Source organism: Entelurus aequoreus, linkage group LG15, assembly GCF_033978785.1.
Source record: "Entelurus aequoreus isolate RoL-2023_Sb linkage group LG15, RoL_Eaeq_v1.1, whole genome shotgun sequence".
Classification (NCBI taxonomy): Eukaryota; Metazoa; Chordata; class Actinopteri; order Syngnathiformes; family Syngnathidae; genus Entelurus; species Entelurus aequoreus.
In genome coordinates this window covers 12,891,314-12,910,390 of record NC_084745.1, presented here as the reverse complement: position 1 = coordinate 12,910,390, position 19,077 = coordinate 12,891,314, and the positions used below count along the sequence as shown (strand labels likewise).

The following is a 19,077-nucleotide window of genomic DNA, read 5'->3' as shown; positions in this document are numbered from 1 at the left end:
AATGAATTATGCTCACAATTTCATTACATTTTCATTACAAATTTTCATTTGATTTACTTTTCGAAGCAACAAAATATTTCTACAGTGAATTTTAAAAATCGTGTGTTTAATAGTAGAGTTTTTAAAAATACGTTGCTTTAAAATTCAGTGGATACAAACAAAAATTGCGCAGTAATATTTGTTGCTTCAAAACTCAAGACTTACTTCCGGTAAATTAAATACGACTAGAAAATTTTGATGGGCCTGCTATCTGTGCCCTGGACCTCTGGCCGGGGGTCGACGGAAGCCGGCGTACTTATTAGATGGTGCCGAGTGTCTGAATCCGGGAGTTTTAGGTGTAACGTAAAAAAAATGGGTGACAGAGCTACCCTAAATCAGTAGCATGTTTACATAAAAATACTAACACATGGCATGTGTGCTAACAATAGCATGCAGAGCATAAATGAAATCATCATACACATAAGGATAAAGGAAGTGACATTTTTTACTGTGACCAGATCATAGTATTCCTACATTATACATGAAGTATAATTGTATTTAAGTGGTAACAGATCTCATACAGCAACATTTTCTCATGTCTTAATTTTAATAAAAAGGTCTGACCCACTCATATTTCTTCCTAGTGAATATATATAAATGTGAATTCAACAGATAATCATAAATGCCATCGCCTGACCAAAAAGCAAACAATTACATTTCAATCACATACACATAAAAACAAATAAACAATACACATGCATAAAACATAAGTGTACAATGCACAAGTGTATACAACGAATGTAACATATAAAATAAACAAAAAGAAAGAAGTGACATCATAATCATCATGTAGGTCATTAAATGAGGCTTTAATGAGCATTCTTTTGCTGTCGGGTTGATAACTTTTATGTTACACATGCAGCTATCACCCCATTTCATAACAACAAATGCAATTTTTAGTTTGTGATATTCTTTCATTGTTGCTGCCGTTTCCATCGCTTCTTAGAATTTTGGGATATTTTCATTTTCAGTTATTAAAAGGTAGAAAGGATAAGTATAAGCCAGAAATTACGGGACAAAAAGTACAGCAAGCATGCGGATGCATAGAAAACCAACAATACTTGTACTGTATTTCTTGTTTAGACATTACTGTATAGGCTGTTATGTATTTCAACTTGTCTTAAGTGGGCATGTCTGATTTGGTCCAAAGAATACACTTTATAAATGCTGCCAGCAACCTCAGTCCAATGTGTAATTTCATCCAAAAATATTCTTAATATTTGTAGTTTGTAATTTAATTCTGTCAAACAACAAAAAAAATGAAGATGATTTTAGTCTTTTCTTCTTTTAACTGCTTTCCAGCAGTTGGCAGGTCAAAGTTCAAAAGCAGGAAAGCGGGAAGCTTCAGGAGCGGCCATATCCGACAGATAGTGGATGGTGCCTGCCATACCTAATAGGAGAAACATTATTATGAATTAATCATTTATTTATTACCATTAATTGTTAATGAATGGTTTTATCAGCTAAACATCACTTTAAAGGCCTACTGAAAGCCACTACTACAGACCACGCAGTCTGATAGTTTATACATCAATGATGAAATCTTAACATTGCAACACATGCCAATACGGCCGGGTTAACTTATAAAGTGCAATTTTAAATTTCCGCGAAACTTCCGGTTGAAAACGTCTCTGTATGATGACGTTTGCGCGTGACGTCACGGAGTGAACGGAAGTATTCGGACCCCATTGGATCCAATACAAAAAGCTCTGTTTTCACCACATAATTCTACAGTATTCTGGACATCTGTGTTGGTGAATCTTTTGCCATTTTTTTAATGAACAATGAAGACTGCAAAGAAGAAAGTTGTAGGTGGGATCGGTGTATTAGCGGCTGGCTGCAGCAACACAACCAGGAGGACTTTGAGATGGATAGCAGACGCGCTAGCCGCCAACCTCACCTTGACTTCCTCCGTCTTCGGGCCACCGACCGCATCTATGATCGGGTGAAGTCCTTTGTTGCTCCGTCGATCGCTGGGGAACGCAGGTGAGCACGGGTGTTGATGAGCAGATGAGGGCTGGCTGGCGTAGGTGGATAGCTAAAGTTTTTAGCATAGCTCTGTCGAGGTCCCATAGCTAAGTTAGCTTCAATGGCGTCGTTAGCAACAGCATTGTTAAGCTTCGACAGGCTGGAAAGCATTAACCGTGTAGTTACATGTCCATGGTTTAATAGTATTATTGATTTTCTGTCTATCCTTCCAGTCAGGGGTTTATTTATTTTGTTTCTATCTGCATTTAAGCACGATGGTATCACGTTAGCTCCGTAGCTAAAGAGCTTCGCCGATGTATTGTCGTGGAGATAAAAGTCACTGTGAATGTCCATTTCGCGTTCTCGACTCTCATTTTCAAGAGGATATAGTATCCGAGGTGGTTTAAAATACAAATCCGTGATCCACAATAGAAAAAGGAGAAAGTGTGGAATCCAGTGAACCCTTGTACCTAAGTTACGGTCAGAGCGAAAAAAGATACGTCCTGCACTGCACTCTAGACCTTTACTCTCACGTTCCTCATCCACAAATCTTTCATCCTCGCTCAAATTAATGGGGTAATCGTCGCTTTCTCGGTTCGAATCGCTCTCGCTGCATTGTAAACAATGGGGAAATGCGAGGAGCCCTTCAGCCTGTGACGTCACGCTACTTCCGGTACAGGCAAGGCTTTTTTTTATCAGCGATCAAAAGTTGCGAACTTTATCGTCGATGTTCTCTACTAAATCCTTTCAGCAAAAATATGGCAATATGGCGAAATGATCAAGTATGACACATAGAATGGATCTGCTATCCCAGTTTAAATAAAAAAAATTCATTTCAGTAGGCCTTTAATACTTTATGGCGTCTCATCATCGCTATCATTTTAACCGTTACCTGGCACAATGTGTGGACTCTTCCATCTTTTCAACCAAAAAGACAGTTTGTAAAAAGTCATAAATAAGATTCAATGAGCAGGGCTAGGGGTGTAAAAAAAAATTGCTTTTAGAATGAATAGCGATTCTTATTTGGAAGGATTATTAATTGATTTTAAAAAAAAATCAACAATCATTTTAAAAAAACAGATAGTCCAAAAAGATTTTCTTTTTTTAATCGATTAAGAATAGTTACAAATAAGAATCGCGATTAATTTGAAAACCTTTTTTTTCCCGTCCAGCTATTTAGGCTAACCATATTGTTGACGTAGATGCCCATATCTGTGTACAGATTTACTTTAGGAAAGAGAAGTGTTAGATACTGCTCTCGTTGCCTTATTTGTACTCGACTTTTTAAATGAGAAAATAATTTTATTAAAGTTAAGTAATATAGAAATGTATCAAAGCTGTTTGTCTTTTTCAAGGAGGAATGTAGTTAATCATAGGACTGGCACCCAATGTTATTAAAAAGTATTGATTTTAAATAGAGAATTGTTATAAATCGTGAATCGATTCTGAATCAAATTGTTACCAACAATCGGATCAAATCGTGTGGTGCCCAAAGATTCACAGCCCTAAGAAGGGCCCTATAATTTGATAGATACTTTATTCATCTCCAAAGAGAAATTCATTTTTAGATTTCCGCATTGACGGAATTGCAGATGAAATCACAAAATAAGCTAATAAAAACGGAATCGCCTATTAAATGCGGAATATCCTGGAAATGGACAATAATGTGACAAAAATGCTGTCATCGTAAGGAGAAGGAATGTTTTGCTGAGGAAATCGGACCCCCTCCTGAACTAAACATTGTCCAAATGACAACTTCAAACACAAACTAAGTCAAACTAAGACATCATCATTGGCAAGTCACTGATAACCTGAATGCTTCTAATGATGTCTAATATTCAAATACTAATACTACAAATATTAAGACATGGACTGTTCTTTTATTTCAACACAGCCTCGTTTCCTCTCAAAAACATTGCAGCCTTCGAGAGCTCTTGAGAACAGCAACACACTTTCAGCCTTCTCAATAACAATGTTGTGCGCAACGTCCAGTCTGATTGCGCTAAAAAAAGTTTCTAAAGTACCTTCTAAATGCACTTTGTATTTACTGATTGGTGTATTTATGTTACAAAATGATCATGCTTTGACCTAAATACTGGTCAAGATTCTCTAATGATGTGTTACATTTTCACCAAATACATTTTTGAATTTAATAGGGGACATTTTAACACAAAAATCACACTCTTGTTGGTGGTAAAATAATTGTAAAAGGTAAAAACTGGATTACTAAAAAAATCTACCAGAATTTGGGGACAAAAATAAACAGATTTCACAGGGCCCTAAATGTGTTCATAAGACATTTATGATACCTTCAAAAAGCGAGTAGGGTCTCTCTGGAATGCGGCAGCCGTGGGTCCCATAGTCCAAACACCACTCAGCAAACTGGATGAAGAAGAATGAAGTAGAGCAGTGGTGTCAAACTCAAATACAGAGTGGGCCAAAATGTAAAACTGAACAAAGGTTGAACAAATTTACCTTTTAATAGGGACCCAAACAAGTTTTGCATTGAATATTGAACAAGCAAGGCTTATATAACTTTATAGTGACCTGCAAAATTGAGTTTCAAATAATAATAATAATAATTTTAAAATATCAATGGCATATCAAATACAATTGAAATAAAAATTGAATGCCTCTTTTCTATTTGCAGCCTTCTGAGGTAAATATCAAAATAAAATGTTTCCACAGGCTAATAAAACATTTGAAAATAAAATAACAATGAATGAATCAAACATTCAAGCTTTGAAGTAGCAAGAGAAAGTGCATGAATAAAACGTTAATTATTGCTCAGTTTGCTACACTGATTTGCTTTAACACTTTTCTATTTGCAGCCTTCTGAGGTAAATATCAACATTAACTTTTTCCACAGGCTAATACATTTGAAAATAAAATAATGAATAAACCAACCATTCAGGACTTTTTACTGCTCAGTTTGCGTCACACTGATCTAATCTGATGTGCCCAAGCCAGATACCTGCCATCTTTTCTGGGATGCTAGTTCATTAATGTCGGGGCTCAGGTGGGCGGGGTTGGGGGGGGCGAGGTTTGGTGGTAGCGGGGGGTGTATATTGTAGCGTCCTGGAAGAGTTAGTGCTGCAAGAGGTTCTGGGTATTTGTTCTGTTGTGTTTATGTTGTGTTACGGTGCGGATGTTCTCCCGAAATGTGTTTGTCATTCTTGTTTGGTGTGGGTTCACAGTGTGGCGCATATTTGTAACAGTGTTAAAGTTGTTTATGCGGCTACCTTCAGTCAGTGTGACCTGTATGGCTGTTGATCAAGCATGCCTTGCATTCACTTATGTGTGTGTAGAAGCCGCATATATCATGTGACAGGGGCCGGCACTCTGTTTGTATGGAGGAAAAGCAGACGTGACGACAGGTTGTAGAGGACGCTAAAAGCAGTGCCTTTAAGGCACGCCCCCAATATTGTTGGCCGGGTGGAAATCGGGAGAAATTCGGGAGAATGGTTGCCCCGGGAGACTTTCGAGAGGGGCACTGAAAATTGGGAGGGTTGGCAAGTATGAGTATTAGCGGTGAATGCGGTGTTACAGCGGCACCGCCGCTGTATAATACCGGCGGGCCAACTCTAGTGTTAATTTGATAATTCCTAAAGGGCCAAATGAAATTACACGGCGGGCCAAATTTGGCCCACGGGCCAGAGTTTGACACCGATTGAAGTACAGCATCTTGATTAAAAACATGAATATGTCAACATTTGGCCTGAGCTGCATCATTTTACACCACCTTTCTTGCTTCTCCTGACCACAGATCTTCAACACAATCATCAGAATCTTTGCTGATATGCTCGGCTTGAACATTGTCTGCTGTTAAGATACTTGAAACAAGCGAGGAAACAGGCCAGCTAACTGAGAAGAGGTAAAACTGAATGTCTGGACAAGACCTTCTTCACACTCCCTCCATGCCACAGAAGAGACAGAGGAAACAAGGATGTACCACATGATGGAGTGGCACTGAAGAATAAAATAATCACTTAAAACCTTCCAGGAAGAAATTACCATGAAGTAACGGATGGACGGAAATATCTGAAGTTCTGAACAAGGAAAGGCTGTATCGGAACATCACAAGAAGATATCTGAACATTGAAAGAAGATATCTGAATATTGAAAGGAGATGTCTGCACAAGGAAATGAGATATCTAAACATTACAAATAGTTATCTAAATAATGAAAGGATACATTTTAACAAGGGAAGGTGATATCTGAACATCCAATGGAGATATCTGAATTGGGAAATGATATATCTGAACATCACAAGGAGATATCTGAACAAAGAAAGGAGATATCTAAACAAGGAAAGGAGATATCTGAACAAGGAAAGGAAAAATCTGAACACCCAAACGAGATATCTGAACATTGAAAGAAGATATCTGAACATCACAAGGAGATACAGTATCTGAACAAGGAAAGGAGATATCTGAACATTGAAAAGAGGTATTTGAAAATCAAAAGAAGATATCTGAACATCATAAGGAGATATTTGAACAAGGAAAGGAGATATCTGAACATCCGAAGGAGATATCTGAACATCACAAGGAGATATTTAAACAATGAAAGGAGATATCTCAACATCCAAAGGAGATATCTGAACATCACAAGGAGATATTTAAACAAGGAAAGGAGATATTTGAAAATCAAAAGAAGATATCTGAACATCACCAGGAGATATTTGAACAAGAAAGGAGATATCTGAACATCCAAAGGAGATATCTGAACATCATAAGGAGACATCCGAACAAGGAAAGGAGATATCTGAACATCACAAGGAGACATCCGAACAAAGAAAGGAGATATCTGAACATCACAAGAAGATATCTGAACAAGGAGAGAAGACATCTGAACAAGGAAATGAGATATCTGAAAACCCAAACAAAATATCTGAACATCAAAAGGAAATATCTGAAAACCAGGGGACCAAAAATAAGTCAAGTATCAGCCAGAAGAATTTACGAAATGAATGAACATCTAACATAAGTCAACGCCGACACTGACAAAAAAAGCACACAACTTCAAGACGCAACCAAGTGCAACATGTCCATCCAAGTAAACAATGTGGGGAAGGAAAACAACATTCTTGGAGAAAAACAGAAGGCCTTGTCGACTTGAGCCAATCATTACCTTGCAGGCCCAATACAGATACTTCTTCTCCTTGGTTAGCTTGTACAGAGACAGGAAGGCGTAGCCGTTGCCAGCGGTGCCGTGGCAGATGCCATAGCCTTTTCTCAGGAGACCTCTCTGCCAGATGACCTCGCCACATTCTGCCGCTTCCTTCAGGTACTTCTCCTCTTCAAACACCTGGCAGACACAAGTACGTTTCATTACCTGAGCCACAAATTCAAATGCTTGAGAACACAGGAGGTCCATGCTTCACGAACGAGTTTCGTTCCTACGATTCTCTGTATGTTTTTAGTGTTAAGTGGGAACCTTTGGCTAAAATATAACCTGTTTGTTTGCTGTACTGACACCCGACCAAATGAACTACACCAAAAACACACCAAATGATGCTGAGTGGTTGCTCACACCATTTAGTCTGTTATACATTCTTGATTATAAAAGCTACACTAAAAACTAATTTCCTTGTACGTTTTAAGTGCAATGACAATAAAGTTATATTTTATTCCTTCTTACAATGAATAGAGAACTAAAGGCAACAATGCCCGTGCATGTCAGAGGATGTTTGAGCGTCTTTCTCACCTTGTAAGCCATGATGAGCATGTGGATGACTCCAGGCGCTCCGTGGCACCAGTGAACCAATCGGTCGCTCTCGTTGCTCAGCGATGATGGGAAATTACCAGAACGGAATCTCTTGTGTCGGATGTAGTCTATACTGGGGCGAACCAACTCTGAGAGTGTGTCTGAATGTACCTTTGCTCCAGGCTGGAGAAAGAGACATTTTTACTCAGTAAACTATGTACGCATGTATCATCATTACGGCATATCAATGCAATGAATACCGTATTTTCCGGACTATAGAGCTCACCTGTTTTTAAGCCAAACCTACAAAATTTTAGGAGCTCAAATATTTTTCCATATACAGTATTTGCCGGAGATGCATACTTTGTGAAATGTTATTTACACAGAAAGATTTAGTAAATGTTTAACCTTAATTGTTTCCAAACGGTGTCTGTAAAACGGCAGTAAAATGGTTGATTAAAAACTAACAGAAGTCATCGTCATGGACCCACTAACTGCGGAAGCTTGTTCTCCAATCAGCTAAACAGACTCAATAAACTTAGACTTAGATTTAGACAAACTTTAATGATCCACAAGGGAAATTGTTCCACACAGCAGCTCAGTTACAACGATGAAAAGTGTAAGGATGGAAAGGACAATGCAGGTATAAATAGCTCTAATAATAAGCAATAACTCCATGGTAACATTTTGGTGAATTTACTGAGAAATATGTGAAACGGAAACAATACAAAAGGAATGCCGTTGTAAGTAAATAATACTAACACAAACACTCGTAAACGTGTTAGCATATTAGCTAATGCTAACGACACTAGATTCATTACGTTACGATAGCACGTACAAATATGCATGAAAACTCTTCTACGGACATCACAAATTAGAAGATTTAGTAAGTCAGATTTGTTTTGTTATATAGTAAAACTTACAACCATTGCTTGGAGTGACGAATTAAGAATTATTTTGAGTAGAAATGCTATGGACAATGTAGAAGACGGAACAGCACTTGTACGTCCGGTTCAAAGCTCTAAGCCAGGGGTGTCCAAACTTTTTCCACTGATGTCCGCACACTGAAAAATCAAAGCAAGCGGGGGCCATTTTGATATTTTTTATTTTAAAAACCAATACAATATGTATAAAAAAGATACATTTAGGTCTCCACTCAGACTTGATCCCGGGGACCCCAAAAGGTTTTGGTCAAAAAAATATTACAAATGTGTCATTATTTAGTATTATTATTATTATTCAAGGTTTAAATCTCTAGATCAACATTAGGTCTATCTGTCAATATAACGCTTTCAAAGATTTAAGTTGTATGCCATTTTTGTCAAGGAAAACCGTGTTTTTTTATGGGAAAAAAAGACAAAATATGCAATATTTTCCCCCAATAAATTTTTTAAGTGGAATATTTGAGATTATATAATAATTGGGAGTCTTAAAAAGGTCAATAACTCATAACAACATTGATTTTAATTCATTATTTTTTTGAGCAATGACAATTAAAAAAAAAAAGTCCCACTAAAATTATTGGGGATTCAAAATGGTACTGCTCAGTAAAGTTTAAAAAAATATATCCAACATTTTTTTAAACTTTTCCCACAATAGTCTCAAGATCAACTTCAGATCTATCCGTCAATTATAAGTTTTATTGTTGTTTATGTTTTTTGTTTGTTCGTTTTAGGCCCTTTTTTAAAAAACTTTGTTTTTTAAATGGCAACCAAAAAATATGCAACATTTTCCCCAAAAAATATCTCAAAGTGGAATATTTAATGTGAAGTAAATGGAGCCTTGAATAGGTCAATAATTCATAATGACATTGATTTTGATTCATTATTATTTTTTAAAGATAGAAACCGCCTGCATGGCAGCTTTGTGTTATTAGAGTAAATAATGCAACATTTTCTTGTTACATTTCACCTGTTTGCTCTTTCATACCACTTTTTATGTTTTTTATTTTTTTTTCATCGTATTTTTAGAATGTGCCGTGGGGCCGTTAAAAAAATTACCTACGGGCCGCAAATGGCCCCCGGGCCGCACTTTGGACACCCCTGCTCTAAGCAGAAGAGCACTGCAGCAACTGCAGTGAGCAAATTGGTCCAAAAGATGACGCCATAGCACAACACACCTTTTCAGTGTACTTTCTTGTTTTTTTTAAACTGTCTGCATTATGGTCGTTAGCGGAAAAAAAAATCCTTGAATTAGCCGCACCGTTCTATAAGCCTCCGGGTTGAAAGCGTAGGAAAAAAGTAGCGGCTTACAGTTAAAATAAATTTAAAGTACCAATGATTGTCTCACACACACGCTAGGTGTGGTGAGATTATCCTTTGCATTTGACCCATCACCCTCACCCCCTGGGAGGTGAGGGGAGCAGTGAGCAGCAGCGGTGGCCACGCCCGGGAATTATTTTTGGTGATTTAACCCCCAATTCCAACCCTTGATGCTGAGTGCCAAGCAGGGAGGTAATGGGTCCCATTTTTGTAGTCTTTGGTATGACTCGGCCGGGGTTTGAATTTGCGACCTAGGGCGGACACTCTAACCACAAGGCCACTGAGCAGTTCGGACATTACAGTAGTTTTAAGTCTGCATTGTAAAAAGTCTTTGAATAAATGTATTTTCAATGCTACCCCGTCTTGTTTAGTCAGAAATTACCTGCATGAGCATGTCAAAGATTCCAGCCAAGCCATGTGCAGCCCCGATGTATTGTTTCTTGTGCCATTCATAAAGCAGCGGGCAGCGTTCGGACTTCTTTAGCTCCGCTGACAGATTCTTCCCTGATTGGATGATTGCAGTCACTACCTGGTACGGCGCAGGAAAGAAACGTGTCAGTTGTAACCTCAAAGTGATTATCACAAGAAACCAAGCAAAAGCAATAAATAAAATAGAAGCCTTTTGCGAGTACATAGCCAAAAGTAGTGAAGTGAAGTGAATTATATTTATATAGCGCTTTTCTCTAGTGACTCAAAGCGCTTTTACATAGTGAAACCCAATATCTAAGTTACATTTAAACCAGTGTGGGTGGCACTGGGAGCAGGTGGGTAAAGTGTCTTGCCCAAGGACACAACGGCAGTGACTAGGATGGCGGAAGCGGGGATCGAACCTGGAACCCTTAAGTTGCTGGCACGGCCACTCTACCAACCGAGCTATACCGCCCCCACAAGTAAAATTCAATAACAAGGACATTAATTAGGGCTGGACGATATAGCAAATAAATGTATCGCAATATATATATTTTCATATTATCCGATCTCAATTATCACAATTTTTTATATTTTTTGTGACCTGTCAGTTTTAAAGCATCTGTATTAAAAACTAAAAGAGTTTAATATATTAACATTCTGATTAAATGAAGCAAATTACTGTAAATAAAATGAACATAGAAAAATATTTATTTTTTTAAATATACTCAACAATAAAACATTTTTGAACATGTCTGACATGTCCGAATTAAGAGTTAATATGCTCACAGCTGATCGTTGTAATCGACTTGAAATCTATCACGATCATCGATCACGTAATCGCCCAGCCCTAATACAAATACACAACTGTTAATTAGATCTGTCAGTTGGAGAGTATGGAGGTTCATTTGTGTCTTTGACATAAAAGCTTTTTTTTGGACAACGAATTTATGTAATTAAAATTTTTGTGAACTGACTTTTTCTACATCAAATTTTCATTGAATACAATTTTGTGAGCAAAATGTGTCGGCTTAAAAATCCAGTTTTTAAAAATACCGTGTTTTGGAATTCAGTGTGTAATAATCCAGTGTAAAAAAAATTCAGTGCAGATTTATTCATTTCGTCAAGACTCGCTTCTGGTAAATTAAGACTGAAGCAATTGATCCTGTCTTAGAACCAGCCAATGAGGCGCCAAACTTGAAGGCACGTGACACGAGTCTTACACAGAGGCAGGTTTTGCAGCAATACATGCTACAGGCCATGTAATCTGTTGCATGTGCTTCGTTTTGAAGCAATTAATATTTCTGCACTGATTTTTTTTACATTTAATTTTTCAGAACTTTTTTTTTTTTTTTACAAACTAAATTTTAAAACCCTGTATTTTTTTAAAAACTGATTTTTAAGACAGATTTTGCACACACATTTTTATTTAAAGAAATTGTCAGCATACTTTGACCCAAATTTGACCTCCATAAAGACCATTTAAACAATACAGACGTAATGTAATTGGTGTGTCAACAGTCTTGTTTGCATAGTGATAGCTGGATCAATATAATTATGAAAAATTTCTTAAATAACAGATACAGGGCTTCAGATTTTTGGCTTTAGTATCCCACAATGCACTGCCGGCAGCCATATTGAAAGGCTAGCGTCATCGCTCACGATAGCGCTACACGTAATAAAATCCAAACTAGAACGTGGAAAATAACATTGCACTGGGTGTGATACGATGAAGATACTGCGATAAGAAGTCCCTTACTCGTTAGAAAGAGAAAACAGCCGTAATTGGACGCAAAGATCCATACAAGAGCGATAAGTCTTAAGTGAAGCAGTGACCACGGCGTCTTCCCCGATGTCTCATACCCGGACTCAGTGAATTACTTCATTTTCAACACAGCCCAATGTACACCTTGACTGCTATGTTTGTGAATGGGTTCATGACATTTATGTTTATCTGTATAAACCCAGTGGACATCGTGTCGTCAAGGCTAGAGTCAAGCACTTTCAGAAATGATTCGACCCAAGTTTGAAACCCTGAATAATCACAGATAACCAATCTAAAATCATCTCAGCACACTGTGACTGTGAGGCAGGATTGGGAGAATGTTGTTCTTGTGATGTTCCGGTTTTGTTCTATGTGGAGGCTACAGTCCGGATGAGAGTAATGAGTACAGTATCCATTATCAGTACAACTACTTTCAAAGTTCTTCCACCAAGCATATAAATTTAATGCAAAGTGGGGCTGCCATTTATTTTATATACATTTTAACTTAAAAACTTTTCCTAATTACTAGAGATAAAATTATATAAAAAATACAAAGTTGTCATACCCCATCACATCTTGGTTAGGGGTTTAACAGTATTATAAATACCACGGTATTTCAGTATCAAAATCATCACAATAATACCGGGACGAATGACGGTATAAAAGGAAAACTTGGTCAGTGTAGTTTTTTTACTGCCACTTTTGAATTGGCCAGTCTGGAAGTAAATTACATCTCCCAAACTTCCCTGTGTAGCGAGTGTGCGAGGTTTGTGTGTGGGAAGTCGTAAAGGATAGTTTTTGGGGCATTTTCTGGAGTTTTCATAGAAATCTATGTATAACTTGTTGAGTTATGTTGCTAACAGACAGACAAACCCTGGCGAAAATACAACCTCTTTGGTCCGCGTACTGCAAGGCAAAGTCGCCGCCTTCGTCTGGACCGTTTTCAAGAAGACGCATAAAGCCGGTCAGAAGTTGTAATCTTTTAACCCATGTTTTTTTTCCCCAATAACATTTAATCAACTCGTGGTTTGAATGGACTTGTTATCCATGTTTTAGGTAGGAAATGCGGCAGCACGGACAAATAAAAAGTTTGGTGACACTGCAAGTAATATGAGAAGCAATCTTGATAGACCACCACACGGAAAATATATTTGATGCCAAGGAGGCCATTGGGTCAAGCATCAATTTGTGAGGTATATACATTAATAAGCAGTGAATTGTCAGCTAACTTTTTTTGAGAATCAGCATTTTCCCAGCATATAAGATGTGAAGGACACTGTTTCTCTGAAGTTAAAAGTTGAAAGACACTAACTCGAACATTATTGTTTTACGTTTGGATGTTTATATTGTCAGTTTAAAGACACTTGACTGAAAGTATATCATAAAATTAAATGCATATAGTGTATACAGTATAAATATACAGTATATATATATATATAAATATATTGATTGGCAACACTAAATAGTCCCTAGTATGTGTATGTGAGTGTGAATGTTGTCTATCTGTGTTGACCCTGCGATGAGGTAGGGACTTCTGTGTTTCCCACACATTCATTTATTTGTGGCGGCCCGCCACGAAAGAATTACGTCCGCCACAAATAAAAATTTTTTTTTTTTTTTTTTTTTTTTGTCCTGTCCAGCTTCTCAGGCAAATCATATAGTTGATGTAGATGCCCATATAGGCTGTTCAGATTTACTTTACAAAAGAGAAGTGTAGGATACTTCTCTTGTTGCCTTATTTGTATTTGACCACTACTGTTTTCTGTTTATTTGTTACTGACTGTGGCAGGACACCTCTGCCTCTGTTTCACTTTATGTTGCTGGTAAATAATATGGTTGTAGTAGTAGGCTAAAGTTAAATTATTTAGTATGCACTAATTAAAGGGGCAGAGCTTTAAGAGACATTTTAGCTTTTATATTTTATAAGATATATTTTTTGTAAGAACCACAACCACAATTAATAAATATATTTTAATGAATAACTTATTGTTCAAATCTGTATATAAATATGTACATAAAGTGTTGTAATTATATTGTAAAATGGATGGATGGATGGATGGACGTTTAAAACAAAACTGTTATTATTAATTAGTAAGTATACATTTTTTTAGCCTTTTTAGAGAAAATCATATCATTGTAGTAAATTATGCAAATTAATCGATGATGTCATGGTGACCACGCCCATAGCCACGCCCCCACCGCCACAGGTATCTTGGCAGTTTATGGGAAACACTGGACTTGTCCAGGGTGTACCCCGCCTTCCGCCCGAGTGCAGCTGAGATAGGCTCCAGCACCCCCGCCACCCCAAGAGGGACAAGCGGTAGAAAATGAATGGATGGATGTGGTAATAATATGATTAAAACATTTGAGCATTATGTTTGTGTTCAATACAGTAAGAGTGTTTATCCTAAACATTCTTGCCACTTTATACAGTATACATTTTTTAACTCTCAATAACATCGTGCCGTGGGCTTAATACCGTAATAATATCGTACCGTGAGATTTTGATACCGTTACATTCCTAATCTCGGTTAAGTGCAGCAATCCATGCTCGCCTTCGCCATTCATTCTTCTTTTCAGTCGCTTCCATCTGTCCAGATGTACGCTTAGGAATTCGCTAAAAGCTCATTTTATCCCTCCCACTCCCGCACACGTCGTCGGCATTGAATGATCAGCAACAATGAGCGTGTTTACAAACAAAGCCTGCTAATATGGCCAACGGGAATGCATTGTGGGAAATGTAGAAAAATCCGAAGCCCTCTATCGAAGCACAAAAGTCACCCTAGGGCCTGCACTCACTTGTGCAATGGTGTCGTCATCCACAGTACCGCCTCCTATTTGGTCATTAACGTATAGCAAAGCGTACAGATACCCTGCTCGTCCATACAGCAACTCATCCGGCATCTCAGGATCTGTACTCAGCACTGACTGCTGCAGCTGGAGGAGCCTGAATGACAAGAAGTCCCTTTCATTTGACAAAGGACAGGTTCAAGATAAAGATAGCGTCACTTCAGACACTCACTTGGTGAGACAGTCTTTGCTGTCAGCAGTGTTTCCCAGCTTGTGATGGACCACTGCACCCACTGCTAACGGTCCGGCGTCACCGCAGAGGAACGTCACTTTGCGCCCGTTCAAAATTCTCATGGATCGCTTGACATAGTCCAGTGCTCTTTGCAGATAGGATGCCTCGTTGGACACGCGATGCAGCTGCAGATACAGCAAAGCAATCCCTGAGAAGACAGTGTCTGATGTATTTACTATTGTACTGTCCATACAATGATAGACAGACAGAAATTGGCATATTTACCTGTCCAACCAGTGTAAGTCGAGAAATCATGAGGGTCAGCAGTCTTTAGCCCCTCTTCCATCTGCTGAAGCAAATCTTTGATTTTACTCTGCACCTTCCTTTGGAAAGCTGAGCTCACCTGAGGTGCACATAGAGAAAAATGTTGTACCATTCTCGCATTAATTCATCAAAGTTCAGCAAACAAGAACATGTCTGATGTTTGTCATTTCAGCCATCTTAAAAACATGAAACCTTTTGTTTGTGACAATTGCTAACATGATAGAAGTCTTCGACTGAAGAGCTCAAACGTGGCCTGAAGATGTTCAACTAACTTCATAGCGCCTGTTATGTGCAGGGACTCCTTTCCCGCTGTGCAATGGGCCCCGTGATCCATGTGGGGCCCAATTTTACGCAACGTATCGCATGTAAAATGTCAAGTAAAGAATGACAGGATTATCGGCGCCAATATTTGGCATTTTGACACGTGTCTGTATTGACTTTTTTTAATGGGTGTCGTTTTTTTTTTTTTTTTTTACAACATAACAACATCAGCAGATACAATATATACACATATGACACCAGTATTTAGTATTTAAAAAATAAATATTTAGGGAGGTAGATAGTAATAAGCACTGTTTAAGCACTAGCCCATTTGAGAAACATTACCTTTTTGCTGGATTCAAATGATCTAAATTTATTTAAGAATACAAATTACTCTCGTATTCAATTTATCCCCGAATATGTTTTGATGACTGACAGGGCATTTATTTGAATTCTTGTGAGAAAACTGCACCACTGTTTTAATTTAATTCTGGCAACTGAACTGCCAATTTTTACCGTTATTTTTTTTTTGCCATTTTACCATTTACCTTAATACACCGTGAAAATAAACGCAACCATAGATTTCACGGTAAAAAAAAACAACTAACTGGCAGCTCAGTTGACATAATTTAATCATAAAATATTAGTGGTACATTTTTTTCAATTTACGGTAATATTCTGTAAAAAACATACTTAGATTTTACTGTAAAATGTCATTTTTACAGTGTACAATCTGATGTTAACCTGCTTTGAAATCATAAGTCAAGCAGATAGTTGTTTTTTTTAATATTTTGACAAAAAATATTTGTTTGGAAAGTTCGACAAAATACAATGTGTTGCGTTTAGGGCTGCAACTAACAACTAATTTGATAATCGATTAATCTGTAGATTATTACTTTGATTAATCGATTAATAATCGGATAAAAGAGACAAACTACATTTCTATCCTTTCCAGTATTTTATTGGGGAAAAAATACAGCATACTGGCACCATACTTATTTTGATTATTGTTTCTCAGCTGTTTGTAAATGTTGCAGTTTATAAATAAAGGTTTATTAAAAATAAAAAAAATTACATTTAAAAAATAAAAAAAGTAGCCTCTGCGCATGCGCATAGCATAGATCCAACAAATCGATTACTAAATTAATTGCCAACTATTTTTATAATCGATTTTAATCGATTAGTTGTTGCAGCCCTAGTTGCGTTATTAGATACCATTAAAGTTTATATGGTATGCAATTTCATGCAGTACTTTTTTTTTTTGTCAAAATTTTAAAAAACAATTACATTTTAGTACGAAAATATAATGTACTTTATTGATGTATATTAATCGCGATGTGACGGGTTTGAGTTTGACACCCGTGTGTTAAAATCTAATGAGATGATATCTTAATATTGTCGAATAAATGAGTGTTGGATTATTGTTTTATACCATATATTATAGTTTAATCATGCGTTTACCTGTCCCTCGCGTTCCAGTGGTTGCTTTTATGTTATACAAGTTACAGTTTGTTTGATATGCTCTTATGTTATTTACTTGTCCTTCGTGGTCCGGTGGTGGTTGCTTTTATATGTTATATATGTTACAGTTGGCTTGATATGTTACTCTATGTTGTTGAGTTATTTACTTGTCCTTCGTGGTCCAGCGGTGATGCTGGTTGTTGATGTTGGTCATAGTCCGGGTAAGGATTCGTAAAAGATCGCTCCTCCATGTTCGCTCCATTCGCCATCAGCTGCAGTCGCTTGGACACGTGATCTCCCATGTGGACGGTGGCTCGGCAGGGACAAACTTTAGCGGGCTGGAAACAACCCAAGCCAAAACGCGTTTGTCAAAATGCTTAACGATAATTGATATTAATCAACACTAGTAAGGATAGTTAGCGCGATGTGTGCTTATTCATGGTGAATTATAGATACAAACAACAAGTACACCGAAGTTGTATATTTGATGATGATTAATTAATATTTTTTGGTATGAACGGCTTTCATATGGAATGAAGCCGCATCAGCCGAACGTGGAAATTAAATATTACTGTCATAAAACAACATGCAATCCACAGCATATATTATGCATTTATATGAAACGTGCAGTCCTTACATACCGAGTGTCCCAGCCTCTCCCTTCCACGGTGCAGCTCGCAGGACTGGAAGCTGCAGTCAGGGCGAGCAGGCGATGCAGAAAGCATCAGTGAGCCGCAGCATCAGCATCCTTCCACCCGCACACAGCTGATATTGCTGCTCTGTTGGAATAATATATCATACAATAATATATTGTAGGATTCAAAATAATCGGTCTGTCGGTAATCCGTACCAGTGACCCGGCGCAGTGTACGTGACAGATGGTGGACGGTGGGATGTCAGGATTAGACATCATTGGAAATAAAACCCTTCTGCACACATCTCTCACTATTTCTGTCACTTTCACTACCATTGCATTGATCATTGTATGCTGCAACATGTGCAACAAAACTTATTTTTATGCGCTCTACATCTTTTTCCTGTGCTGTCTAAAACATCAGGTACACTGTAAAAAAAAATAATCTGTAAAAAAACGGTCATCTACTGGCAGCTACGGCTGCCAAACTAAAACCATAAAATTAAAGTAAAACATTGTAAACCAAATAATGATCAAAAACATATTTACAGAAATTTTCATGAAAAATATCGTAATTTTACAGATTTTTACTAAATTATTAAGATCAACCACCTTTAATAAAGTGACGATGCAAACAGTTCTGCAGAAAAATACCTCTATTCTACAGAGTTTTTCCAAATTATTACGATCAAACACCTTTAATGAAGTGACAATGCTGGCAGTTCCACAGAAAAATACCATTATTTTACAGATTTTTTGTGAATTGTTAAGATCAACCACCTTTAATAAAGTGACGATGCAAACAGTTCTGCAGAAAAATACCTTTATTCTACAGAGTTTTTCCAAATTATTACGATCAAACACCTTTAATGAAGTGACAATGCTGGCAGTTCCACAGAAAAATACCATTATTTAACAGATTTTTTCTGAATTGTTAAGATCAACCACCTTTAATAAAGTGGCGATGCTAACAGTTCTGCAGAAAAATACCTTTATTCTACACTTAGATTGTTAGTATGGACATAGACTTTTATATAACAAGTTACATATTTAATGAAAGATAATTACTGTAATTTTACATGAATTTGAAAGTAATTTAAGAAAACAGAAAATGCTATGTATAATTAATTTGGTATTTTTCTGTAAAAAAAATAGAAATATACTGTACATAGTTTGTCATTAAAATAACAGGCGGATTGTTCATTTACAGATAATGTCTTCAATT

The 19,077-nt window shown here is 37.2% G+C and overlaps 1 protein-coding gene across 1 annotated transcript; it reads right to left on the bottom strand.

Moving 5' to 3' along the window:
• Positions 1-487: 487 nt before the first annotated feature.
• On the bottom strand, positions 488-18,006 carry lancl2 (LanC lantibiotic synthetase component C-like 2 (bacterial)). Its single transcript, XM_062020893.1, has 10 exons — positions 17,860-18,006; positions 17,386-17,556; positions 15,458-15,575; positions 15,173-15,380; positions 14,950-15,097; positions 10,360-10,506; positions 7,717-7,899; positions 7,141-7,317; positions 4,317-4,389; positions 488-1,429 (listed from the first exon to the last, which is right to left on the bottom strand). The coding sequence occupies exons 1-10, from the start codon at positions 17,941-17,943 to the stop codon at positions 1,353-1,355; spliced, it is 1,386 nt and encodes a 461-aa protein (XP_061876877.1). The 5' UTR covers positions 17,944-18,006; the 3' UTR covers positions 488-1,352.
• Between the last annotated feature and the right edge of the window lie 1,071 nt (positions 18,007-19,077).

What these genes read in the sequence shown, in the direction of transcription:
- lancl2 (XM_062020893.1), bottom strand. Translation starts at nt 17,943, where the DNA reads ATGCTTTCTGCATCGCCTGCTCGCCCTGACTGCAGCTTCCAGTCCTGC. An exon ending in CGCTGGACCACGAAGGACAA is followed by an intron (nt 15,576 to 17,385) that starts GTAAATAACTCA and finishes TGTGCACCTCAG; the next exon opens with GTGAGCTCAGCTTTCCAAAG. An exon ending in GACTTACACTGGTTGGACAG is followed by an intron (nt 15,381 to 15,457) that starts GTAAATATGCCA and finishes CTGTCTTCTCAG; the next exon opens with GGATTGCTTTGCTGTATCTG.